This window comes from Curcuma longa, chromosome 8 (assembly GCF_044706935.1).
Source record: "Curcuma longa cultivar G26 ecotype Majalengka, Jawa Barat chromosome 8, ITB_CL_G26_1.1, whole genome shotgun sequence".
Classification (NCBI taxonomy): Eukaryota; Viridiplantae; Streptophyta; class Magnoliopsida; order Zingiberales; family Zingiberaceae; genus Curcuma; species Curcuma longa.
Genome location: NC_133868.1, coordinates 7,257,425 through 7,284,138, shown reverse-complemented (window position 1 = coordinate 7,284,138; position 26,714 = coordinate 7,257,425). Strand labels below are relative to the sequence as shown.

The 26,714-nt window shown below is 40.6% G+C and overlaps 5 protein-coding genes and 1 pseudogene across 6 annotated transcripts; 4 read left to right on the top strand and 2 right to left on the bottom strand.

Annotated features, from left to right (window-relative positions):
• Nucleotides 1-4,787: 4,787 nt before the first annotated feature.
• LOC141833617 (myb-related protein 308-like) lies at nucleotides 4,788-5,879 on the bottom strand. The gene is made up of 3 exons (XM_074721101.1): nucleotides 5,683-5,879; nucleotides 5,476-5,605; nucleotides 4,788-5,380 (listed from the first exon to the last, which is right to left on the bottom strand). Exons 1-3 carry the CDS (start codon nucleotides 5,813-5,815, stop codon nucleotides 4,864-4,866), a joined length of 780 nt encoding a protein of 259 aa, XP_074577202.1. The 5' UTR covers nucleotides 5,816-5,879; the 3' UTR covers nucleotides 4,788-4,863.
• A 1,824-nt stretch (nucleotides 5,880-7,703) lies between these two features.
• Nucleotides 7,704-15,162, top strand: LOC141833615 (auxin response factor 17-like). 2 transcript variants are annotated; one of them, XR_012602231.1, is made up of 4 exons: nucleotides 7,704-8,784; nucleotides 11,670-12,264; nucleotides 13,380-14,068; nucleotides 15,001-15,162. XR_012602231.1 is itself a non-coding variant. In XM_074721099.1 (3 exons), the coding sequence occupies exons 1-2, from the start codon at nucleotides 7,798-7,800 to the stop codon at nucleotides 12,228-12,230; spliced, it is 1,548 nt and encodes a 515-aa protein (XP_074577200.1). In that variant the 5' UTR covers nucleotides 7,704-7,797; the 3' UTR covers nucleotides 12,231-12,264; nucleotides 15,001-15,162. The 2 variants fall into 2 exon arrangements, 1 of the variants encoding a protein (XP_074577200.1); XM_074721099.1 differs by lacking the exon at nucleotides 13,380-14,068.
• Nucleotides 15,163-15,271: 109 nt separating this feature from the next.
• LOC141833618 (uncharacterized) lies at nucleotides 15,272-16,016 on the bottom strand (annotated as a pseudogene).
• Nucleotides 16,017-16,261: 245 nt separating this feature from the next.
• Nucleotides 16,262-16,971, top strand: LOC141833629 (protein BOLA2). Its single transcript, XM_074721114.1, has 3 exons — nucleotides 16,262-16,427; nucleotides 16,524-16,546; nucleotides 16,629-16,971. Exons 1-3 carry the CDS (start codon nucleotides 16,365-16,367, stop codon nucleotides 16,807-16,809), a joined length of 267 nt encoding a protein of 88 aa, XP_074577215.1. The 5' UTR covers nucleotides 16,262-16,364; the 3' UTR covers nucleotides 16,810-16,971.
• A 4,173-nt stretch (nucleotides 16,972-21,144) lies between these two features.
• LOC141833176 (receptor-like kinase TMK3) lies at nucleotides 21,145-24,222 on the top strand. Its single transcript, XM_074720562.1, has 3 exons — nucleotides 21,145-21,251; nucleotides 21,328-23,536; nucleotides 23,636-24,222. Exons 2-3 carry the CDS (start codon nucleotides 21,448-21,450, stop codon nucleotides 24,142-24,144), a joined length of 2,598 nt encoding a protein of 865 aa, XP_074576663.1. The 5' UTR covers nucleotides 21,145-21,251; nucleotides 21,328-21,447; the 3' UTR covers nucleotides 24,145-24,222.
• Nucleotides 24,223-25,837: 1,615 nt separating this feature from the next.
• LOC141833701 (NDR1/HIN1-like protein 1) lies at nucleotides 25,838-26,706 on the top strand. The gene has a single exon (XM_074721189.1). It carries the CDS (start codon nucleotides 25,872-25,874, stop codon nucleotides 26,490-26,492), a length of 621 nt encoding a protein of 206 aa, XP_074577290.1. The 5' UTR covers nucleotides 25,838-25,871; the 3' UTR covers nucleotides 26,493-26,706.
• Nucleotides 26,707-26,714: the final 8 nt, after the last annotated feature.

Below are 26,714 nucleotides of genomic sequence, written 5' to 3'. Positions count from 1 at the left end.
TGATGGCAATACAATCATTAATTTTGGATTAAAAAACAGAAAAGAGCAAGAATAAGAAGTAAATACGTACATGTTAGTTTGGTTTATTGAATGATTTATGTTAGTTTTCTGGAACTACTTGAAACAATCCTCTTTCTAAAAAGTGCTCCTGCAACAACTTTTTATCACAAAACAAAGTGTCAGATTTTTTCATAAAGAAATGAAAAAAGGAGTATTAATATTCTACATGAATGATTTTGGAGCTCATTTAGGTTTTTTTTTTGTTTTGAAAGTGAACTTTTATTTGAAATCAAAAGCTAATTTACAAAACAAAAGCTCTTTTAAACTACAGAAAATTACTTAGAGATTTAGGGATTTTAAGTTCATAATAGTAAAATATTTATAATTTTAAAGGCACAAGATGCTTTACAATTCAATTTGAAATTTAAAAATATACACTACTACTTGTTTTATAAAATAGCTTGTTGTTACAATATTTTCTATAAGTGAAATATTTTTAATATAAAATATTAATATTTCATTTAGGTTGTTAATTTTAAAGTTTGTAAGGGTTAAATGTTTGATTTTGAAGGGTCAAATTAATTATAAATTATTTCATAATTTTAGTTATATATATATATATAATATAACTAAGCCTTATAAGTTTTAGTGTTTTAGTTAAGATGTTATGATCAAATTTTAAATAATTTATATTTATTTTATGTTAAATTTAAGGTCTACGCTAGTCTATCATTCAACTTGAATCTTCAAAATCATTTATTTTAACTATTACGAGCTTTTAGACAAACTAAATAAACATACTAATTATTTTAATAATCAATTCAATCACAAGTTAATTTGTAAGCCATTTTTGTTTTTCATTTTTTATATCGATTTTATAAATGCAAATTGATTTACAAATTAACTTACATTTTAAAATGAAATTATTTTACTATTATATTATAAACTTTTCGTGTAGAATACTAATATTTTTATATTTTAAAAATAATATTTTGATAAAAAAATATCTGACTGCAATTTATCTTGTAAAATAGCTTGTGAAAAAAACAGTACTATTTGGTAAAAAAAAAATAGCACAAACTATTAGAGAAACAGCTTCTTTTGATCAATGTCAATTATTATTCCAGTAAATCGTCCTATCTTAACTAAACTTTAAGAAGATTAAAAAGAAAACAAAGCACAATTAAGAAACAACAATTATATTAAAATTGATATTCTACGTTCATGCTCACTCAACACGTGCATGCGGTTTTCTGACGATATTAAGACACCAAGTGTTCTCTTCAGCACAAAGAGGAATCTGTCATCCCATCGATCTTATATGATCAGTCTCATGATCATTTATGAGAAGGTAAATTGAAAAATTACAGTTGACCATGATGGGAGAGGGCATTACTTCAGTTTCATCGAGATTTGACCCTTGCTCACTTTAATAAGTCTGTCCCGTCATAACCAACTCAATTATGCCCCGAAGGCTAAGACACCATGTGTTCTCTTGAGTAAAAGGTTAAATTCGTCATCTTAGCGGCCCCACACAGTCGAACTTACGACTATCCGTGAGAAAGTAAATTGAAAAGTTACACACTATGTGTTCTCAACATCACATCGGGACGCTTCCACAATTATTGAGGGTTCAAAATTCACTCAGCATATGGATGCAACGTTAATAATTAGTGACGTTGGGACAGGGGCGGCTCAAGCCCACGGAGGGCCCTAGGCGAATTTTTTTTTAAATTGACTGAGAACAAAAAACACACAAGGCGACTGGTTTGGCAACTGCGGTAGCGGCAATTGCAGCAGCGACGCTATTATTTTCACGCTCACGCCCAGGGAGCGCACTTCGCGTGCTGCGCCAGTGACGCTAAGCGACCCTTCACCGTCTCTCGGATTCCTGTCCTCCGCCGCGTACCCAGGGGCGGCTCAAGCCCGCAGAGGGGCGAGGCCCTCTCGGTTTCACTCGACCAGAGGTCCAGAGGGCAGAGGGGCGAGGCGGTTTCGCCGGGAGGAAGACGGTCGAAGATTGAAGAAGAGGGCCAGAGGGCTGACCGACTGAAGGGCGAGCGGCGAGCCTCGCGGTTTCGCCGGCGAGGAAGACGCCAAGACGGCAAGAGGGGCGAGCTTGAAGCCTCGCGGTTTCGCCGGCGAGGAACGGAGGAAGACGGCCAGTCCAGAGGGGCGAGGCGGCAGGAGATCGCTGTTTCGCCGGCGTCGGTGAGGAAAACCCTCAGGGGAGATCGCTGTTTCGCCGGCGTCGGTGAGGAAAACCCTCAGGGGAGATCGCTGTTTCGCCGGCGTCGGTGAGGAAAAGTGGAAAACCCTCAGGGGATCGCTGTTTCGCCGGCGTCGGCAGGAGATCGCTGTTTCGCCGGCGTTGGCAGGAGATGAAAAGTCGACAGTCGGCTGTCGCGAGATTGGCCGTTGGCGTTGAACGAGAACGAAAGAACGGGAGAAGGAGAACGCGGAGAACGAGGCGAGGAGAAAGAGAGCGGGAGAAGGAGACGCCTCGAACGAGGCGAGGGAGATAAAGGGGATATCGGTATTGGGAAGCGGCGAGATTTCCTGGATCCGATTTTAACCATTTATTTATTATCTCTAAATAATTTAATAATTTAAATTTTTTTTGGGGGCCCCTTTTAAACCTGGGCCCTAGGCATAGGCCTTACCCGCCTATGCCCAGAGCCGGGCCTGCGTTGGGACATCAAGTGTTCAAACTATTGGTGACATTGAGACATCACGTCATAAGTCATCTCATTTTTTGAATTTACTTGGTGGTTGAAATACGAAATCAAATCCTCCATGCGAAAATTAATGAGATCGCAAAAGCTGAATATCTAATGGAAAAATCTAGTATAATTAAAATCAAAATAGAACAGAAATTGTGGGCCAAGCATGCTGACGAGCGTGGAATTAGACATTCCATCTCTACAAATCACAATCTCATTTACGGATTCCAAATTCTAAGAATAAACTCGGCGGAAATGATGGATCCTTTTAGTTAAATTGGACAACCGACGACTAACTTTAGCGGGTCAACCACTTTACATTGAATGTTAAATTTAGTTGACTAGTGAATCTTAAAGGCGAGACATGTTGGATGCGTCAGGCCTGAATCATATTGTCGGCCAAGTTGGAAAAGACTCTGTTAAAATGTTACATTCAAGAAAGAAACCCTCGATTTCGTTGGGTCAATGGCAGATAGAAAAGGGAAATTAAGGATGAAAAAAAAAGGTTATTAATTAATTGACCAACGATGCTTTCCGTGTACACTAAACAATACCCAAATAATACTAATGACAAACCTCTTTCTTTTCAAACTATACCACCAGTTTCAGGAGAAAGATACGACCCGTAACAATGGAAGGTCAACCAAATCCACCAGAAAAAAAAAGCTAAATTAAGCAGCTGGTGTAATTTGAAGTTATCAACCTCACAATTATGGATGGCTAGCTGGTCGTTGACTTTCTAGTTTGATCGCCATAAGTCAGAGCTCAGGAGTGGCTCACCTTTGTCAAATGTTTAATTAAACAGTACTGCATAGAGCTCAGATTGAAGGTCATGCTGCATCCGGATCTCGATGGTTAGCTGCACCATTTAATGCTAGCAGTCAACGTGCAACCACACTCTGATGATACATCTATTGTATCAGAAGACTGATGTGATATGTTTCCCTTTCCTTCTCCTTCTGCTGCACCTAACTTTTGCACAGGACACAGACGGATGGACTACTTCCCAGCAGTTCACATGCCTCCCCAGAGAGACTCTCTTTGCTTATCATTCAAAGGAAAAAGCTGGTAGGTGGGAGAAGATAACAAGGTAAGGTAGTCGATACTGCAGAGAATTATTCATTGCCGGTCACAATACTGAAATCAATATTAACCCATATGGTGCATAGTATTGTTGGTTGTAGGTACGTAGGGACGATATCGTTTGGTTCTATTTAACAACTCTGCTATGTCATTATCAAAGAGGACAACATATATAACAGTTTATCTAACAACTGATAGAACATATATAAAAGGTAAACAAATCATCATTTCAGGTTAACAGAACATCAAAAGCTGGATGATTGTTTAATTTTACTAGTTGCAGTTTACAGTCAAGTCAGAACAGTGGTCATTGTAATTTAATATATACAGTTGATGCTTGTACGTCACAATGTTCTTTGCAACAACTCTAAACTAATCTATTTTAATGCGACATAATCTCCCATAGAATTTCTTGATGAAGAACATTTAATTTAAGCACCTACGGCTACCAAACTTTTATGTGTTCATACCCAGAAATATATGATGGGTACAAGAAGAAATGATGGCTATTAAATTCATTAAAAAGACGTATCTGCTTGCTTGCCGACGAATGCTTCTCAGCTTAGCCTACGCTGTATACATTGTAGGTGCGAATTAGAGAGTGAGAATTCAAGTGAACTGATAGGGAAATTGTCAGAGGTTTGGCAGGTCTCGTCGGTCAGTCAGGATGACCTAGGGTTGGCCCTTGAAGCATTTTGCCCCGAGGTGTTTTCTCTAGTTTGCAGTGTGAGTTCCATGATAAGACAGGAGCACATTGGTCTTTGTGGCATTTTGGTATAGTAGCCCCATCACCCATGGTGGGTTATAGTTATATGGAGGTGCCTAGCAAACCATATATAGGATTTAAGATGAATGTTCATGTTAGAAGATATCAACTCGTGTTGAGCCTTTTCGGTTCTAAGTCCGGTATTTCTACCCACATCGTATTGGATTTGAGTTCTGTTTTTTAGTTCAAAGTTGTGATTTAACAAACAATGCTGATAGACTTTGATGAATAATGCTTGATTTGCTATGCAAACAAAGTTGACAAATTGAAGCGAGCACAAAGACGAAGTGATCAAGTAACTTGCTGCCTTTTTTCTGAGAGGCCGATGGAAGCCACCGAAATTGTGGCATAGCTCGTGTGGCAGCTGCAGGCCTCGCTCGCGCGGAAACCAAGATGGTGGCAGAAGCAAATAAGCCGGGCATGAACAGGCACCGGAGCAGCCTCTGCTTCCGAAAGCAAGTCCTCCGACGAAGTGGAGCAGGACTTGGGAGAGGCGTGAGGAAGGCTAGTGGCGAGGTTGAGGTCGAGGTTGAGGACAAGACTGCTTGGTTGTTGCCGTCCTTTGTCCATGCTAATGACCCCGCCGCTGCTCTGCCTGTCCTCCGCCGAGGACTCCTCTTTAGACAACAGCACTGAGGCCATTCGCCGGTCGGACGAAAGCGACGAGCTCTCGGAACCGCCGCTGATCGGGAGGTGAGTCTGGGGATGGAGCCCCCGAGCAACGAGCTTGCGCTTGATGTGGGTGTTCCAGTAATTCTTGATCTCGTTGTCGGTTCTCCCGGGCAATCGACTGGCTATCACAGACCATCTGCAAACATAGAAAACCAGCTGCAATCTTTATCTACTCTGTTCCATCAAATTAAACTAACACAGCCGCGACGGAGGAGAGAAACTGCAGCATACTTGTTCCCGATCATGCCGTGGAGTTTGATGATGAGCTCGTCCTCTTCCTCGGTGAAGTTGCCGCGCTTGAGGTCAGGCCGGAGGTAGTTTATCCACCGGAGCCTGCAACTCTTTCCGCACCTCTGAAGACCTTCAAATATAAAACGAAGAAAAATCAGTAATCACACAGCACAAAAAGTATACATCATTCCTACGAAAGCAGCAGACCTGCAGCTTTAGGGAGAGATCTCCAGCAGCCTTTGCCATGGGACTTGATGTAGGAAACGAGCAACTGATCCTCCTCCTTGGTCCACGCTCCCTTGTTGGTGTGCGCCTTCTCGCAGCAAGGAGACCTGCCCATGATTGATGCGCACAGAACTGAGAGAGGAAGGAGCACCTCCCTCTTTATACGGTAGGAGATGAGGATCGACGAGCGACCTACCAGGCTACCAGTCCCTGACGCCGTTATTTATTCATTTATTTCTTCCGTCCTCCCTTCTCATTCCCATTGACTGATTCCGCACCGCTCCTCCCCTCGATCAATTGGTTGGCAGTCATATCGCAGGAGTCGCTACCTGCGACCGGTGGTTGCAAGGATGGCGGTAGGTGGGGGAGGCACGGCCCCTATAATGACTGCGTCGATGATCCATTAGTGTCCATCCTCTCCACGTTTTTCACTTACCAGCAGAAGATCTATCCACTTCTCCCTCCGTGGGGTTCTGGAATCCAAAGGCTGTGCGTGGAGATGTGAAGAGACAGATACAAATTAAAGGCAGGGGAGCATTTGGTGGCCAACCTCCTGCCTGACCGCCTCATTAATTGCTCGTTTTTTTAGTTGCGGTTAAATATCCGATTTTTACTAATTCTAGAGATGAAGATGAGAATTCAATTTAATAATTAATATTTTTGGATTTATTATCCATTTGAGATGAAATTTTTCATAACAATTGAATTTTGATCTCTAAATATTTGACATCGACAAATCTAACCATCTGTAAGGTGATAAACATGTTGCTTGTTATTGCAGAATCATCAAAATTAAGAAATAATTAGTTGTTTGTTTTTTTAAGTATGGCATGAGATTGACAATCAATGTATCTTGCATTAGGCATGATAATTATAAAAAAATATATATATAATGTGTGTTTATTTATCCATTGGGTTATATTATATTTTTAAAAAAATTAGTACATAAAAAAATTAGTATAAAAATTAGAGGCATATAAAAAATTTCAGTTTCTCAGTTACGTATGTATTCAATTGTTTTTTTTATTATTTACAAATAATTATGTAAATTAGAATATATAAATACCATTTATTTATAAATACTTGAATAAAATATTGTTCATTAGATATTTTATTTTGACAATATCTCTTATTCTAATATTGTTATAGTAACTATTTGATGGCGATTACAATTTAAAAAATTAACTATTTTATTTTAATCAAAATTATTATACACAAAAGATTGTTATATCAAAATAACTTTTACTAACTAATCAAAATTATTTAAACATCATCAAATTTTTTTTAAATTATTAAAATTATTTTAAAATTAGATAGCTATTGCAACAAAGTTGAAAATAAGATATTTTTTTTGACATATATTTTTTAAAAAAAATTTTTTTGATGATTTATATAATTTGAGATGTCCTTTTCCTTCTTTTCCTAAATACTTTTATGGGTATTTAAGAGTTTTATGTCAGCATTTATTTTATTTTATTTGGCATTTAATTTAAGGCAATATAGATGTTTTATTTATATAAACCATTCGGACACAAGTGAGAAATAATTATGATGTTGTATTTAACTAATTAATTAAAAAATTTAAATTATGAGCTATAAAATAATATTTTCTTTAACTTTTAGACTCATTTTGAAAAAAGAAGAAAAAATAAATAAATACAATGTGAATATTTTTGAAAAAGGAACTTTAATTAGACAACAACGGCAATAATGATAAACGGAGGCCTTGTTAGGATAATGGTCCAAAATCAATCTTAAATTCGTTAGAAATCCGGAGCTCACGCCGACACACGATAAACGATCGACTCTACGTATTCTACGATACCCAATGTGTACCCAATGTTTTGATTGGCAGTGCTTGACCGTTTGCTCTATAGGGCGGGAGAAGCAAAGATGATAGGGGCTGCCTATTTTGCCGATAACGACAACTTCTCGCTATTCCTGACGAGTTTGCTTCCGGTGAGTACACGCGTAATTTTGTGAGAGCGAAAGGGAGGGTAGCGTTTGGGTTTTTGTTCTTATGCTTATCTCACTCTGTCGCCGGCGCCAATCTTCTGTCCTTGATCGGCAAAGCCATTTCCCGAAACCCTAGCCGTCATGGCGGCCGACGAAGTCGACCCTGCAGTGTGGAAGGCCTGCGCCGGCACCGCCCCTCGCGTCCCCGCCGTGGGATCCCGCGTCTACTACTTCCCCCATGGCCATGCCGAGCAAGCCGCGTCGCCACCTGATGTCCTCGACGGCATCCCCTCCACGGTCCTCTGTTGCGTGACGGCAGTCCACCTCCTCGCCGATCACGACACTGACGAGGTCTTCGCCCGTATCAGGCTCGACCCCTGCTTCCACCTACTCTTCTCTCAGGCTCCGAAGGAGTGTCCTCCCTCCTCACAGGAGGAAGATGGCGTCTTCCTGTCGTTTTCCAAGATCCTGACCGCCAGCGACGCGAACAATGGGGGTGGCTTCTCGGTTCCGCGATTCTGCGCTGAGACCATCCTTCCCCCGCTCGATTACGAGAAGCGCCCCCCATGGCAAACTATCTACATGCGTGACCTGCACGGGAATTCCTGGAGCTTCCGACATATCTACCGCGGGACGCCGCGGCGTCATCTCCTGACCACGGGATGGAGCACGTTCGTTAACGAGAAGAGACTTGTTACAGGTGATTCGGTTGTTTTCATGAAAAATTTGTCGGGACAGCTCTTTGTCGGTATCCGACGCACCAGCCAGTCTCGCGGCACCACGGAGTATTCGCCTTATAACCCAAAGGCAACATCGTGGAAGATAGAGAAACATACCGAGGAGAAGGTACTCACTAGAAATGGTAGGGGTGAAGTTCAGGCCTCGTCCGTGGTGGAGATAGCCAGATTGGCTGGGAGGGGTATGCCTTTTGAGGTATTGTACTATCCTAAGTCTGGCTATCCGAACTTCGTAGTGGCGGCGGAGGCTGTTGATACCGCGATAAAGCTGCATTGGACCATTGGATCGAGAGTTAAGATGTCAGTGGAATCGGAAGATTCAGCGAGGATGACTTGGTTTCAGGGCACCGTTTCCAAAGTGACACAGGGTTCACCGTGGCGAATGCTTCAGGTGCTTCACTTTCTTAATCACGTTATATCTTTTTTCCCTCTTTCCCTTTGATGATCAGATGCTGTTCTAGACTTGAAATCATATTTAAGTGTCGTTTGTCATTTTGGTATTGATGGAGTTATTGATATTTCGTTCTTTAATTTTTGAAGTGTTGAAATTTATAAACTAGAATCCTCTTATCATTGCTTGAATTTGGTAGGAAGAAGCGCCCATGAACAAGTTTGATTTTTTTTTTCCTGAAGGGAGTTTAAATGATTTGTTTAATCTAATTGAGGAGCAGAAGTCTCCATGCAGTCATGTAAGAAAATATCTGAGAATCTTTGCTGGGCTTGGTTTGAGAGCTTTAAGTTAATAAATTACAGTCAAATGCAGGAAGATCTTTAGCAATACCATCCGCGTGAATTCCCATCACGAAGGATGTGATTTACTTTAACATGTTACTACTTGTTTAGGATCTCTATAAGTGTTAAGATCTCTGAGTCAATGGGCTGGTAGGAAGAATTAGGAACAACCTTTCTGTTTAGTAGCTGTGAAGCAAACAGTGAGTCAGTTTCGCCTGCCATACAGTAATCTTGAAGAAAAGTGATCCTTCTTTTATGCTCAATACATCTTCCTGGAGAGGGGAAGGTTGCCAATAAGTAGGAATAGTCTCTGGGACATTGACCCATTTGGTCTCTTATTAGCCCTCCAGTGTTTGCAAGTCCCTTGATGATCTTCGTGTTGTGTCCAGAGTTCAGCCTCCATGTTCCAAGCTGAGCCAACGACAGGAACTTGTGCATGTAAGGTCAATGAAATAGTATAGATGTCAGTAATTTCGGGATCTGTTATGTGGCAGTATGGGGACATTTAAAATAATGAGTCAGGTCTGTTTTGTTTCTCCAATTTCAAAGGAAAGATAGGAAGTTGTACCAAAAAAAGATTGCCCAAGGGATTTTGCGGATGAATAACCTATGTTGGCAAAAGTCTAACAGTAGCAAATGTAGAAGTTGGAGTTGTCTAGGAAGGGATGGAAGGAACTTCACTTAAAGCTCAAGAGAAATGTAAGATATGCAGTGCCAACTAGCTTCTTGATGGATAGAAGTGACCAAAACTTTTGGTGCGATAAATTTAGCTTGATTAACATTGGTGAGGCCATCATGAGCAACCAGCCAAAAGAAAGCGTCAGACTCATTGTGGGACAGTTCAGCATCCAAATGCACTTCAACAACATGTTGCTTCCTGAGAATTAGAGAAGGTTTTTTCATATTCTGATTTATAAAGACCATAATTTGAGAGAATCCAGAATGGCAGGTCCTATGACTGGTGGTCAAGGTAAGTTGAAATCTGTAATTTCAATTACTAACAAAGCTGCAAGGATAGTTTGAATTAAAATCATTCCATCGACCAATGGGTGCTTTGGCTGCAGCTACATATGCTCCAATTAATCCTCTCAGAATTGTTTGTGCCAGCAGTGATCTTGATGCTTGATTATGACCAAGTCGTCTTCTGCCAAATTGGTTGATTCTCCTAAGCCCATTGACCAACCAATCCTACAAGAAACCTAGGGCCAAGGCCCAAGTGCTGTAGATCCCTCACCAAGTTGGAGAAACTACGGATAGGCTGTGAGGAACCACAGAAATATATTTAGGCCTCCATGCTTATTCAACAAGCTTGATACAATAGCTAGGATTAATCTACACTAGATTACAGTGGAGTTTACCAAGCGATACTAGATTACCCTTGGATTCCTCCTAATACTGAGTTGTGTGGTAGGGTAAGAATTTTCAGTTCTAGGAGAGGAAACTTCTTTTGGCAAGTAGAACCTCCTTATGTAATCTTCTGCCTTGCTTTCTCACCTCATTGCATAAGGATAGAGGTAATTCTGGAAACTCCTTTCTACAAAAGTGTAAACTGCAATGGGTGACAGCATCACTTGAGTGAGAGTAATCCTGCCTACAAAAGGTAAGGTGTTAGAACTTAGAAGTCCTCCTGCAAGGTTAGCATTGATTTTTCCCTTAGTACATTGTTATATGTTTTGTTACTGATTGATTCAAAGGACACCAAGCTGCTACTTCTCCATGTTGTTTGTAGTTTTCAAGCCACTTGGTACATAATTTTCATTTGACACACCAGCTTTGCCACTCTGTTGCTTCAGAAGAAAGGTGAGATAATCTTTCTTGACACATGATGATGATATATGGTAAATGTGGGGATCCTTTACGGGTGCCCCATGAATCATTGGAAGAGTTGGAGACTTGTTTGGTTGAGCATTGTTGTTGACTGTTTATTAGGTAAAGATAGTTATGGTGTTTGCTCTCGTGTTGGTGGTACAGTGTGTTATAGCTTCTCAATGACCAAACCAGATGGCTTGATACAATATTCTAATGTCAATTAGCCAACACTCTTCCCAATCAGATAAACAATAAATAGATGGAACATATGAATATTGCTTCTTAGATGAACAACTGAACTGTTGTGTGACACTTTGGATTACATTTGCAATGGGGCTGATCTTGACACCAAGATGATTCCTCAGCACGTGAGTTATGGCAGATTCTCAATCCTTGGATGTACTTCAAGAACAAAAAGTAGAAAAGTTCTTTGTGTGTCATTTAAATCAATGTCTCATCCAAGTAACCTATGTTGTTGACAATTATAGTGTTCTAATAAAGAATCTTCTTGATATTGTTCTTAAATGTAAAGTCCAATAGAAGAAATAAGTCTTTGACTAAACAATAAGATGGGCAATGATTTGAGATGTGGCTTTAATACTTTCAAGAAACTAATTGATCACGTAGCTCTGTCTGTCATTTAATATTTCATTAATTCAATGGAAATGATAAACTAATAGTATGTCGTTGATTGTAAAAGTGGGATTCTCTGATAACTTTTACATTGTTTATTAGGTTACTTGGGATGAGCCGGAGGTTTTCAAAAATGCCAGAAATGTTAGTCCATGGCAAGTTGAGTTGGTTTGTGTTAGTTCTCAGATGGATACTCCATTTCACCCTATGAAGAAATTGAAGGGAACAGAAAGTTCAGAATTTTTTCATCATCAACTCATTGGAATGTCCAGTTTTCAGATGACTGGATTGGATAGTAGAAACCTAAGACTCTTCAATTACCATTTATCTCCTCCTAGCATACAGGGAGCCAGGCAAGATGCAGTCAATGCATTAAATATATGTGACTGTATCAACCAATCTAGCAAATTGTTACTCAATGGTCTAGCATCAGTAAAGAAAGATCTCTTCACAGATTTGGGTACTAATATCAGCACACAATCAGGAGTTTCCTGTCCCCCTAGCGAGAATAGCACCCAAACTTCAGATGAAAAAATTAGTGAACCAGAACATAGCACGGTCAAGTCTTCTACACGATCATTCCGGCTTTTTGGTAAAGTTATTCACTTGGGGCAGCCTAATAATGGTGATACTGTTGATGAACATCAGCTGTGGGCCATTTGATTCTGAAGGGATTCTTGTCAGGAGCTTTGTTAAGGTATTCCTTTGATGCATCCTCTGAATGGTTAAATTATTAATACTCCATTGCTAGTCTGAAATTGCTCATGTTTCTCCGAGACTAAGAGAAAACTTGACATATGTTTTATGCGAAATTAACAATAAACTTCATATATTTCATATCCATTATATATTATGATTGTAAAGCTGGAGCATGGATGTATCTAGTCATTGATTGATTTTATTTATTTTTCCCCTCTCATAACTTCTCTTGTTTTGTCTGATTAGTTTGTTAAAATGTTCATCTAGTTCATTTAAACTAATTCATTCATGCCTGAAAGTTAAAAGCTATGGTAAATCCTAGTAATTGCTGGTATATTTGAATTTCGTGTATGGCTACCATGCTCTTTCTCATCGTTTAGTTCATAGTTCCATGATATCTTGAAACTATATTCATTGAATGAACATCTGATTTAAGACAATAAAGTGAATGATTTTTACTTGCTAAATGTGACCTGCAAATTAGATATTTTATTAGACATAGATCTGAATCAATTCTTCAGTTTTTTTAGTAGAAACAAAAGGCAATACGTGATAAGCCATACAAGTAGTGAACTGATAGGTTTCAAAAATATAAGAAACTTAAATTTGAATTACTTGGCTGTATATTCTCGTCTGTTCTCCAAATCATACTAGCCTTAGTATTTTAGAATAGGTTGATTCACCTGGTAATTTAAACCAAACTCTGAAGGTCTCTTGTTCAATTTTTACAATAGAAAAGACTTTTGGCAATGTCAGAGATGGCATATGTTCTGTTCCACCATTCTATAAACCTTAAACCAAGTTGACCAACACAAATAGATGAATTCTCAGTCAACATTCTAGTTAACTAACTTGTTCGAAAGGGGATAATAGTGTTAAATACTACTTGTAGTAATTGAGGGTTAGAGAACATGGCTATTAATCACAGTATCTTGAATCCCTCCTCGACCACAACCTTCCCTTTTGGGAAGGGCCTTTCCCTCTAGAGATAGAAAAATAATAATCAGGTAGCAATATAACTATTGATCTTGGGTGCATTTTTTTTTTTTTTGGAAATTGAATGCCCTTTCTTTTCCTTTTCATTTATGTGAAAGATTCTATTGTTGCATATAGGAATAATGTCTGGAATCAACATATTTTTGCTTTACTCCCTGTATCACTTCCTCAACCAGGCTTGGGCAGAATAACAGAGAAGTTATTAGTAGCATAATAAAAATGTGTTCCTTGTAATTGATATGTTTGCTCATGGGGTAATAAGTTAGAACTGTTACATATCATGAATTGCATTGTTTCATGGAGTAAGTCGCTGATATTCTAACTGCAACAGATGACCTGAGATAAGATGTAAATCTAATGCTATGGGCCATATTGGCTAGCTGGGAATGCAGGAGTTGGATGACAGCTTTGAATTGACTGTGTCGAGAAAGGAGATTATCTTCCTACTTTTTTATTGTCTTCAATGCCAAAATAACTTCTTTATTGATCATAATTTCCCACTATCTTGAAGTTTAATTTTTCTTCAAAATTTTGCATTTTCCTCCTTAGTTTTTCCATTATTGCAATATACAACATCAAGTAGACTTCAGCTTTATGTCATGTATCAGTGTCATTCAACTTTAGAAAACACTATTGTTTTTATCAAATGTAATCAGTCATAATCTCCTCTTTCACACTTCTCCTTGTTTGATCTCTAATAGATGGGAGGCTGCAGGTCTGATATAGTAAATACAATCTTCCTTCTGGTTGAATCAGCACTCAGCGCCTACTTTTCAGTGCTATTGTTAATACAACCTTCCCTCAGGGTAGACATCTACTTTTCAATGCTATTTTCTGCATCTTGGTATCAATACCATGACTTGTATCCCTAGCAATGCTCTCATCTTTTAGTCGACACACTTACTGCTAATGGCCATTACTACCCTAGCCATCAAATTTTCTTGACATAGGAACATCTCTATATGATCAACTTTGAAAGCCTGCTGCCATAGTGTGTCTTTCTCTTCTCACACAGTGTTTCAACATCGGCCTTTGTATTAAACATTCACACTGAACTGTTTTCCCATGGTCGATGGCATGTAGTGGTCTCTTCCTAGTCTCTCTATTACATCGACAACTGGGACACTGACATCAACTTTTTTCTTATTTTGCTTCTCATACTAAAGCATTATCCACTATTACTTGTGGTTGCACTTTTTCATATTACTGGTAATGTACCATCCATCCACAAATTATTGCAGAAATCCAATCTATGTGCCAAGTACATCCATTGGGTTGAGGTGTTTGACCTAGCATTAAGAAGAGTAATCTGGATCTCCTGCATTCGTGGCTTTGTTGTGGATAAGTCATCATTTCAATTAAATGTATTACTCAATCTCACATAGTACGGTAGTCTACTGTGTGAGAGTCTGCACTGTAAACGCTGCCACATCTTGAATCTTAAGGGAGTGTTAAGCAAAGAGATTATCCTCTTATTCTGCTAAAATTTCTCTCCAATTCAGCTCCAAATAACTCAAGTTTTTGCATGATAATGTACTTTGCTTTACGTTTCTTGTTCGATCTTACTATGTAACCACATGTATTTTGAGTTTTATCTGTGTATATCATTGAAGAATCTAAAGAACATCGTTTTCCTGACAAATTGCATTAATTAACTTGTGCTAACATAGTTAAGCTACGTAGTGCCTTGCTGCATTGTCAATTTTAACTATTTGCTTGATATCTATCTTCTTTTCAGGCTTCCACTGACGAGGATCGTGGGAAGGTTTATGTTTTAAGTGATCTCGCAGTACCTAGAAGGAATCATCTATGCTTTATCCTTGTACTATTAACTGATATCTTATTTCTGCTGTTGCAGCTACCATAGCCATGCTTTGACATTTAAATTGTCTTTCAGTGACGTGTTTGCATCAAACTGATTGTTTTATGTCGTATTCTGAGGTTCTAGTTGGATATATTACGAACTCCACTGCTTGCTCTGTAGAAACGGCTTCATTAATTGATTGTATCATGTGAGACGATAACATGTAATCAAGCATGCTGGATCGGCAAAGTAACTATTTATTGACCGGAATTAATTAGTTCTTATATCATACTTGCCATAATTACGCCATGTGCGTCCACCAATCACCATGAACCAACCATGGCAAGAAGCATGGTTTGATACTTTGATTCCGCTCTACCGAACTCTTACGGCAATAGTCAGAAGCAGAGGAGGACGACGGAGGCGGAGACCATGAAGCCGTAGGTGCACACGAGGAATCCGAAGTGCAAGGCCCAGCTGCGTCTGAACTTTCCCAGGTAGCTCTCCGGTGCCTCCTGATAGTGGACTTCCAAGTCTCCGGTTCGCACCGGCGGCGGCTTCTGCTCCGGCCACGGCGGCTGACGCGAACCGCATCTTCAAGAGCTTGAGGCGGTCGGTGGCGAGTGCGAGGGTGAGCTTGTGGCAGCGGCGCTGGTACTTAAATCCGTTGACGCAACGCAGGGTATGGGCGACGGCCACGTAGTAGGCTAGGTGGGCGAGTGAGAGGAGTCCGATTGGGACCCATGAGTGCCGGCACCGGAGGCGGGCCGGCGGCGCCCCCATCTGTGCCATCAGCACCACCGCCAGGAAGAGAAAGAAGAGCTGGAAGAGGCGCCAGAGCTCCTTCTTCTGCGCGTCTATCTCCCGCTTCTTCTCCATTATCTTCTCCAGGTGGAGCTGCACGATGCTGTTCAGCGTCTGGATCGCCGATTCCCTCGTCATCGCCATAGTTCGTTCACCGATCAGCTACCAGACTTGTACTCTCTCCTCCTGCCAGCTCCACTGGGTTATATTAAAGATTCATATGGCCATTTTAAAATTTATAACGGACGATTCATATCGTGTTACAGAGTCCATCTTTGTCGTAACGCTGCTATATACTACGAGTGGAATCATGGCATCCGCTAGATGAGGGTCCACTGGGTACAAATTTCAGAAGGATAAATTTCGTAAATTTGTGGACCGCAATGTAAAGTGTGACCACTTGCGCACCATACGCGATCTTTTCTGCTGGTCGCAAGCCCTTGCCTGCTTCGTCTTCTTCGTCAGTCTGTAGGGCATCAGAGGGGTGTTGCGAGATGGTTGTGACCAAAGAAGAGGTGGAGGCCACCTTGAACTCCAGCCTCAAGCCTTCTCATCTCGTAAGCATTGATCCGAAAAAGCTTCTTTGTTTTCTCTTCTTTTCTCGCGGATTTTGACGAACCCTAACGATCTTCTTTTCATCTTGTTATCATCAGTCGGTGATCGATACATCGGGAGGGTAAGCATCTCTGAATCGTCCTTTTGATTATTATTTTTCTCCTTTTCTTTGTTGTGAAATGTTGGTGGTGATGAACGGGAAGGTGCGGTGCGAGCTTTGAGGTGGAGATCGTTTCGGAGCAGTTCGAGGGGAAGCGCCTGCTGGAGAGGCACCGCCTGGTGAACTCGGCGCTGGCGGAGCAGATGAAGCAGATTCATGCCCTCTCCATCAAGAAGGCCCTCACCCCGAACCAGTGGAACCCTAGCCCTGCCCCAACCGAGTAAACGTAGGAAAAACAATACCAATGGAACCGTAGAATAACTGCAGGTATGTGAGGATTTATATCTCTCAAAAACCCATACCCATGCTTATATGTAACTTGCTAGTATACCTTGATGCATTCTGAAGTATTGCGATGATGATTTTAACTGTTGGTTTCTTTCTAATTGCTGCTTGTGTGACAATCGAAGTTATTTCTCTGTGACAATTTGTTGTTCTGTTCATAGCGCGCTCAATCTTGACAAATTATTCTGCTGTTTCTGTATTGGAATGCTCTGATCCTATGAAGCAAAACCCGAAAATTCCCTCTCTGCTTGCTCTGATGGATTTGTTTTTTGGAAGTGAAAAGAAATTTGACAGCTCACTTGCCTTCCAAATTCACAAACATAAGGTGTTTCCTCGAACTTTGCTTTTGTGAAACATATAGTTGTCGAGAAATTGGATGGTAAAGTATGTTCAGACATAGAAAAACTTCTTTCTGCCGATTTCTTCATGATTTTTTTCATCCTTTATTTTTCTTCACCTGTTTTCTTTTGCATATAACAAGGTTAATGGACAAAAATACTAGTTTTATATGTTCGTTGAGCTAGCATATATTTTAAATAAAACATTTTGAATGTTGTGCTCTCTATCCATCTTGCTTGCTCGATATTGAGGTCTATCAAATTGAACTATTTGGATTTTCCTTTTTGATGGAAACAGTCACTATATGGATGAGTGGATCAATAGCTGAGTTGGTTACGACGTTCAGTAGATTTGCATGGCTCTCTATCCATCTTGCTTGGTCGATATTTAGGTCTAAGGTGGTGAATTCCACCTTTGCAGAAGAGTGGATCAATCATATAGTTGCTTCTATAACAATTCTTATTTATGTGGGTTGGGTTGTGAAGCAAAAATAAAGAGATGTAGATAAATCGAAGGATGAGAGAAAGGAAGAACAAAAATATCAATGATATATGATCCCAATATGTATGGTTTATGAATTACCTTATAAAAGGTAATGTAATAAAGCATCAAAATTGAATAAATAATAAATATAAAATAATAATAAAATAAAGTGATATGAATATCTTGAATTGGATTTAAAATTGACGGTTTAGTGTAAGTTGATCCATGTGGTTATGTACTTTTCGAATAGGAATTTATTTTCTGAAAGATATGCTGGCCCTCCATGATAGTCACTTATTCTCATGGTGTGAACTGAGATGTCACACATATCTAAACAGGCCAGGACGTCATCTAAGCAAGCTGGGCTGTCTAGGCGGATCTACGTAGGTTGTGGGTTTAGATCTATTTGAATTCATTTTAAAATGAGTTGATAAAATTTTAATTTAACTTGTTTAAATTATTTGACAAATCACTCTGACATATTGAATCTAAATTGACGGCTTCACCATCACTCACTGGACATTTTGAAATGCGTCTTGCCTTGCTCGACTTGACTCAATCAAAAACAAACTGAGTCATTATGTGGCTTACTTGATATGGACCGTTTTGAATTTTTCTGTGTTTGATTCCCCAAAGTTTTTCATCATTTCATTATCTAGTCGGATTCTAGAACCCTGAATAGGATAATACAATTTCTCGGATCCTCTATTGTTTATCTCTAATATTTTTTTAGAATAATTTAGAATTTGGAAGTACAAAAGGAGAGGGTGGTTTTGTAAGTAGAATTTAAATTTCTCTTGAAGCTCCAATAGAGCTTGTGAAATTTTAAGAAGCTAATTTTAATTTTGAGATATAAAAAAAAAGGAGAGGGTTTTGTAAGTAGAATTTAGTAAGTAGAAGGTTTAAGAAGTAAAATTATCAATTAGTTACTCATTTCAACATTTATAATTAATCCCATAATTAAAATAGCTAAAAGTACTAAAAAGGAGAGGGTTTTGTAAGTAGAATTTAGTCATATTTCCTTTCTAAGATATTTTGATATGTTAGCAATTTCAATATGATTTAGAAAAAGAAAAATTCAATGTCAAAGTTCTTCCTTCCAAATTTAAAATGACTATTCTTCGATGGAAAAGCATGATCAAATTAATAATTCCTTTTTTTTACTTCATTTTGGCTAATATTTCCTTTTAATTGCGAATTCAATCAACTAATGAACAAAAGAAGGTGCCAAGCAAGGACGAGGTATCCACGAACTGTTTCATTCATTTTTCTTATTAAATATCTAATTAATTACTTAAATTAATTTAATTTTTATCCTATCCATTTGCTTGGGTTTCAATTGACTGAACCATAGCAAAATTTACAATATAATCAAAAGTAAAACACTTTGTTTATTTTTTAAAAAGACAATTGATTGAAATTTTATCTTCAATAACTCAAGATCTATAACACTTTGACTCTTGAAGTCAATAACACAAGGAAAAGCAAGGCCACAAGTTGGCAAGTCGATTAGAAATAAGCTAAGGTTATTAATTTTTTTAAAACAAACTTTTATTAAAATATTTTGATTTGGGATAAACATTTTTATTTTATAAAAATTGAGTGCTTACTTGATGCGGACCGTGATTCTGCGGCCGATAGAAAAACAGAAGGAACAGTTGTCTCTGGAGTGGCATCCTCTATTGTTTATCTCTAACATTTAAAAAAATAATAATAATTTAGAATTTGAAAGTATATGTCGTAGGAAAATTTTGTATTTATTTTTTATCCTGTTGAAGGGCATATTCTTCAATGAAAGCAATAATTTAATGAACAGTGAAAGTTTTTGTTTAATATTGTACTTGATATATTTATTCCTTCAGTTTTAATGAAATGGTTTTAATAAGTTTAAACTAGCTACTTTTTTTAGAGTGCAAGTCTTTTTTTGAAACTAAAAAAGGGAAAAAGAAACATTCGCGTTTAGTGAAAAGACAAAAAGGTTTGTTGGGCACCACATGGTGATATGTTCAATTGGGGTTGATGCATGACACCCAAAAGACACTTGATGGAAAGTAAATGCCAAAAAGGAATGACTACCAAAAATCAAATAGTCAAAAACCAATTCAAGGAATGAATTCTGTGGGCTTTGTTCTCTAATGTCCAAGGAATAGAATGGTAGTTAAGTAGAAATATAAAAATTAAATAACAAAATTCTTAAAATTATAACAAAAAGTCTAACATGATTTGTATACTTTATTTTTTTTAAAAAAAAAGTAATTTATCTTTTTTTTCCATTTTGGACCAATTAATCTTGAAAATGATCAACTAGATCCCATAAAAATTTTCACTTGATTACAAAACGCTCCCCTACCGATGCATTTTTACATCCCACAGTTTTAGTAGATCGTTTAATCCCATTCATCTTTGGTGCAAGAGTGCTCAATTAGTGAGTTTACACACTCTTTCAAGGGTAGCTGCTTCTAGACAACATTTTTGACTGTCTTTACATTCCTACCTCCTTTATCACTGAGTAGTCATTTAGAGCCCTTAATTGATGATTTGAGTTATTTCTCTCTCGACGATGAAGCTTATCCCCATCATCTCACTAGCCGACTTTGATCTATTTTATTTATTTATTTTTTTATGGGGAGGAGGGGAGAGGTCATATCTAATATTCAAAGTTTGTTTCAATTTGATACCACTCTTGCGGCCTATACTGAAATAGTATTTTACCCCTAGATGTCTAGTCAACTGCTGCGGCTCAATATATTTCGAGAGAACCAACTAGCTCTGGGGTTTGAATGACATTTTACCCCTAATCATAATTCATCCTTTGATTCTTTAACATCAATCGATTTGGACCTCCATTTAATTTCATCCAAACTTCATCCTCATCATAGATAGATCATGAGGTAGGCGTTTATTGAAAGAAATAATTAAAATGATTATGATCCAAAAAATATTTTATAAATTGTACTTGTATTTATCAGGTAGGCGTTTATTGAATATAAAAAAATCGATTTAATTCATAAATTAAATTGAGAAGACGATGGCCTCATGCATGAGTGGATAAGTGGATTAGCCCCGAAGTTACTATGCACAAGGCGCTTTCGTAATTAATTATATATTTATGGATTAATTTTCAATGAAAATCCAATAGTAAACTAATCCTGAAACATTAATTGGGGAGTGATATATTATTTGTGCTTTTTAAAAAAAAATTTTGAATCGAATTGATCATATTCAAAATTAATTGATTGGCAGAGTTGAATATGTGAATTTTTAAAAAAATGGATTAACGTCGACTCTTAAAGTCAAGATCATAAAAAGAAGGACTCTGACTGGAGGTTGATCGTCAATTCCTCTCTGGATGCGTGCCAACTCGCAGTGATTTTCGGAATGATGAACGCAATAAACACGCACGAAGACAACTGGACTACCAGAAACGCTTCCCTTCCTGCCAAATTCGTGTTTTTTTTTTCCGGGGTTTGGAAGAGATATAGAAACCCTAATTCGACGGGTTGTGCAGTCTCTGATAGAGAAACTTCTCGTCCATGCTCTCGAGGTGGAAGATTATTCTGTGAGTATAATTTTTTTTTCTTCTCGATTTCGATTTTTCGATGTTTCGGTAGTATATTTATTTATATCGGTGTCAGTATTTGATGTGGACTGCTAGGACTCTGAAACTGCACCGTGTTGCTCGATCTCGATTCTCGGCGATGGTTTGCACCGTTCAAGATTGAGTGTCCTCGCGCCGTCCGCGCTCAATCTACGGAATGGGGCACCGGAATCCGATAAAAATCCTACTTCTGTGTCTTCTCCTCGCCGCGTCGGCGGCGGCCGCCCGCGGCACCACCGACCCCGGCGACTACGAGATACTCGACAAGTTTCGCAAGGGTTTAACCAACGCAGAGCTTCTCGGGTGGCCCGATGACAACCAGGACCCATGCGGCACCCCGCGGTGGCAATTCGTCTTCTGCTCTGGCTCCCGCGTCACGCAGATTCAATCCAAGAATCTCGGCTTGAATGGCTCTCTCCCCGCCGACTTCAACAAGCTCTCCATGCTCGAAAACATCGGCCTCCAGAGCAATCAGCTGCAGGGGCCTCTTCCCTCCTTCAAAGGTCTCTCCAAACTCAGGATCGCCTTCCTTGGAACCAACCAGTTCGACTCTATTCCGGCCGACTTCTTCGTCGGCCTCGATAGCTTGCAAGTGATCAGTTTGGACAATAACCCGTTGAACGAGAGCACAGGGTGGATTCTTCCGCCGGATCTGGCCAACTCGGCTATGCTCACCAACTTGTCCTTCTCTAGTTGCAATGTCATCGGTCCGCTGCCTGATTTCCTCGGCGATATGCACTCCTTGAGCCTCCTCAGGCTGTCGTCCAACAGCCTCACCGGCAAGATCCCGGCGAGCTTCTCGGACTTGCCGTTGCACACCCTATGGCTCGACGACAACAAGCTGGTTGGACAAGTTCCAGTTGACTTGGCAAATTCGTCGCACCTTCAATCGTTGCATTTGGACAACAACGACTTCATGGGGCCGATTCCAAAGGCGAACTTCGTCGACTTCACATATTCCGGGAACTCATTTTGCCAATCCGTGCCTGGAGCTCCTTGCCCTCCGGAGGTTTCAGCACTCTTGGATTTCCTTGACGGTGTTGGGTACCCGCAAAATCTTATGGCCTCTTGGTCTACGAACAATTCTTGTACTGCTTTGGGCATAACTTGTTCTGGTGGCAAAGTTTCTGTGATCAACTTGCCAAACTATCATTTGAATGGCACCATTAGCCCTTCACTTGGGAACTTGGATGCGCTTACCCAGATTTTTCTTCAAGGCAACAATCTCACTGGCACAATCCCTTCAAGCTTGACTAAGTTGAAATCGTTGAAGTTGTTGAATCTTTCTTTGAACAGTATTTCACCTCCTTTTCCAGAGTTCTCCAGTGCAGTCACTGTTATTCTCGATGGCAATAAATCATCTGGTACGCCAGGCTCTTCGAGTGGCTCATCTTCTTCCAGGTCAAAAATTTTGGTTATTGTTATTCCCATTATAGTGGTCATCTTAGTTACTGTAATCGTTGTTCTGTTTCTTTTTTACTCTAAGAAATGGAAAAAGAATAGCTCTCCACCATTCAGCATGGTTGCTCGTCCTAGAGATTCTTCTGATCCACATGGACTAATCAAAATTGCAACTGCAAATAATGCTAATAACAGAGCAGCTGATAGAGAGCTGTTTAGAATAAACAACAGTGACGACACAGATGCACATTTGATTGAAGCAGGGAACTTGGTGATATCGATCCAGGTTCTCCGTGCTGCTACGAGAAATTTTGCCCCAGAGAATGTGCTCGGCCGCGGAGGATTTGGAATTGTATACAAGGGAGAGTTACATGATGGAACGATGATTGCAGTGAAGCGAACAGAATCTTCAGTGCTGAGTAACAAAGGTTGGAACGAATTCAAAGCCGAAATTGCTGTTCTTTCAAGAGTCCGCCACCGTCATTTGGTGTCAATATTGGGCTACTCTGCGGAAGAGAATGAAATGCTTCTTGTTTATGAGTACATGCCCCAAGGGGCTTTAAGCAAGCATCTTTTCCACTGGAAAAAGGAGAGGTTGGAGCCTTTGACGTGGAAGAAGAGGCTTAACATTGCACTGGATGTTGCTAGGGGACTTGAGTATCTCCATAGATTTGCTAATCAATGCTTTATTCACAGGGATTTCAAGTCATCTAATATACTTCTTAGTGATGACTACAGGGCTAAAATTTCAGATTTCGGGCTAGCCAAACTTGCCCCTGATGAAAAACATTCTCTTGCCACTAAACTTGCTGGAACTTTTGGGTATTTAGCTCCAGAGTATGCTGGTATGCAACTTTTGTTCAGTATTCCAGTTTACTTATCTTTTACTCTTGTATATAATACAACTTCGATTAATTTAAATCCTCTTGCCATGGTTGAACCAGCGACCGGGAAGGTTACAGTAAAGGTTGATGTGTTCAGCTTTGGAATAGTGCTGATGGAGCTATTGACTGGTCTGATGGTTCTGGATGAGACTCGTCCTGAACCAAGTCGCTACTTATGGGTGTGGTTTCGTAGGATGATGAGCACCAAGGAAACTTTGAAGGAAATAATCGACCCAGTAATCACGCTTACAGATGATACCTTGGACAACATTTGTATCATCGCTGAACTAGCAGGTCAGTGCGCTGCAGAAGACCCCCGCCGGCGGCCTGACATGTGCCATGCAGTGGGTGTACTCGCACCGCTGGTCGAGAAATGGAAGCCTGTCGACGGCGACGAGGATGATGAGTATTGGGGGATCGACATGGGCAAACCTCTCCTTCAGCTGGTGGGTGGTTGGCAAGCAGCTGATGGAGATTCCGGTGTAAGCTCGACGATCAACCACAACACAGAGGGAAGCATCCCTAACGTGCCTGATGGATTGGCGGCGTCTCTTGAAGGCGGCAGGTGAAAAAAAAGAGTACAGCGCTGTGCTTGAACTGGTTTCTCATTTTACTGCGTGAACATTTTGGGGTAGAGCGTCAATGTAAGAACGTAGAATTAGTTTCGTTATGTATTTTATATTAAAATGAGACATTTAAGTTCTTTCTAACTTGGTGGTACGGTGGTTCTTTATTGACCTAACGTGGTAAAATAGAAGTCAATAATCAATTTGACCTGATAAATCATTAGGTTAAGGACCAGATCCTGTTTGATTGGTCCAACGGCGATTGCATTCAATCTGACCTTATAAAGCTCTCGGACTCGGCCAGCTCGGCCGCTCGGTCTTGCTTTCAGACTCAGCTAGCTTGGTTGCCAGGTCTTGCTCTCGGACTCGACCTGCTCGGTTGCCCGGTCTTGCTCTCGGACTCGACCCGCTCGGCTGCCCGGTCTTGCTCTCAGACTCGGCTAGCTCGGGCGCCCGATCTTGCTCTCGGACTCGATCAGCTCGGCCGCCCGATCTTGCTCTCGAACTCAGCCCATTTGGCCGCTCGATCTTGCTCTCGGACTCGGCCAACTCGGGCGCCCAGTCTTGATCTCAGACTTAGCTAGCTCGGCCGTCCCGTCTTGCTCTCAGACTCAGCTAGCTCTGCCGCCGAGTCTTGCTCTTGAACTCGGCCAGCTCAGCCACCCAGTCTTGCTCTTGGACTCGGCCAGTTCGGCCGCCCAAGCTTGCTCCTGGCCTTAATCAGCTCGGTCGCTCAATTCCATTCTCAATCTCGATCAGCTCCACCTCAGTAAGCTCGTTTACTCTACTCCACTCTGGCGCAACATCTCTCTCATAGCTCCCCACCAAAGGACAACATAGCAGCTAGACAACCAAGCGTACGGACTCTGCAGCAAGATAGGAGTAGTTACTAGGTCGTCAGGTCTGGTCCCCTAGATCCTTCTCAGTTTCCATTCTTGACTAGAAGACAAGAATAATCTGCATGAACAGATTATAAGGCGATTACTAGGTTCACAGACCTTGCCCCCTAGATGTTCCTCTATCTGTCCACTTGTTAGCAATGTACAGAACCTATTTCTTCAGATATCGACATAGCTTACGTCTACAAGAATATATTTTTCAGTGAGTATAAAGACTCCTCGACAGGTACAAAAACTCTCTCTTGAATCTCATACATTCTAAGCATCATTCCTTCTCTATTTCACGACTTCTGACTTGAACATCGGAGTGGCTTGTCGAGAATCTTTGACATTCTGCTAATTCGTTTGTTCAGTTCTTTTCTTCCTTAAATTTTCTTGTCGGCGAGATCAATGAAGATTAAGGTGGCATATTATTGACTAGTGATTTAACCGTCCACGATATCCAATCGAAACACTAGATATTATGATCACTAAGTCTTGATCATAGAGTACATCCGTCGCCTTCCACGATCACCCATCAACTAGCATTCATCACCTACTCTTTTGTCATTTATTTTTTCTCGTTTTTTAATGAAGAAAAATCAAGCAATAAGCCAAAACCAGCAGCATCTTGTTGTTTTATATTTCTTATTTAGCAAAAGCGACAAGGTTAATTTGCTTTCAAATTTCAGCGAAGCCTATTTAATTGATTTCTTACCATTTACCGCTAAATTAGAAAAACTGCTGGTTCACCCGCCACTTCACTTTTATAAGCCACACCCCGGTGAATTGCCAAACCGTCTTCTGCCTCTCTCTTCTTGATCAAATTAAGCATCGATTGTTCTATTGCCGATGTCGGATAAGAGGGACTGCGGCCACAACGACGGCGAGTGCGAGCGGCGCCGGATTTACCGCCGAATCATCGCTGTCATCCTCGTCCTGATCGCTCTCATCCTCCTCGTCGTCCTCATCGTCTGGCTCGTCCTCCGCCCCAGCAGGCCCCGCTTCTACCTCCAAGACGCCTCCCTCGTCCAGCTCAACCTCACCGCCGACGCCGCCATCCTCACCTCCGTCCTCCAGGTCACCCTCTCCTCTCGCAACCCCAACGACCGCATCGGGATCTACTACAACCGCCTCGTGGCCTACGCCCGTTACCACAGTCAGCAGATCACCGCCTCCACCATGCTCCCCGCCGTCTACCTGACCCCCCACGAAAAAGTCGTCTGGTCCCCTTACCTCTTCGGCGCCGCTGTCCCCCTCGACCCCAACCTCGCCGCCGCTCTGTACCAGGACCAGCAAGCGGGGTACGTCCTCCTCTCTGTGCGCGTGGACGGCCGCCTCCGGTGGAAGGTCGGCACGTGGATCTCCGGCCGGTACCACCTCCACGTCAACTGCCCCGCGTTGCTGGTGCTGAAAGCTGGATCCTACGACTACCGGTTCCAGCAGAGCACCCGGTGCAGCGTCGACGTCTGATCGATGGAAATCTACTCGATCCAATAACTTGTTTGCTTGCTTACGTTAGTGATTAGAGTTGAGCCACACGTGGCTTTCGTGTTGCCTTCCCATATCGTGTTTGTTGCACTGTCTTCTCAGACATGGACTTCGCAACTACTGTCTTTTCCAGGGCCCACTACAACAAAAATTGTATGTTGGGGCGCTCAAAAAGTGCCTCAATAGATTTATGTTGTGACACTT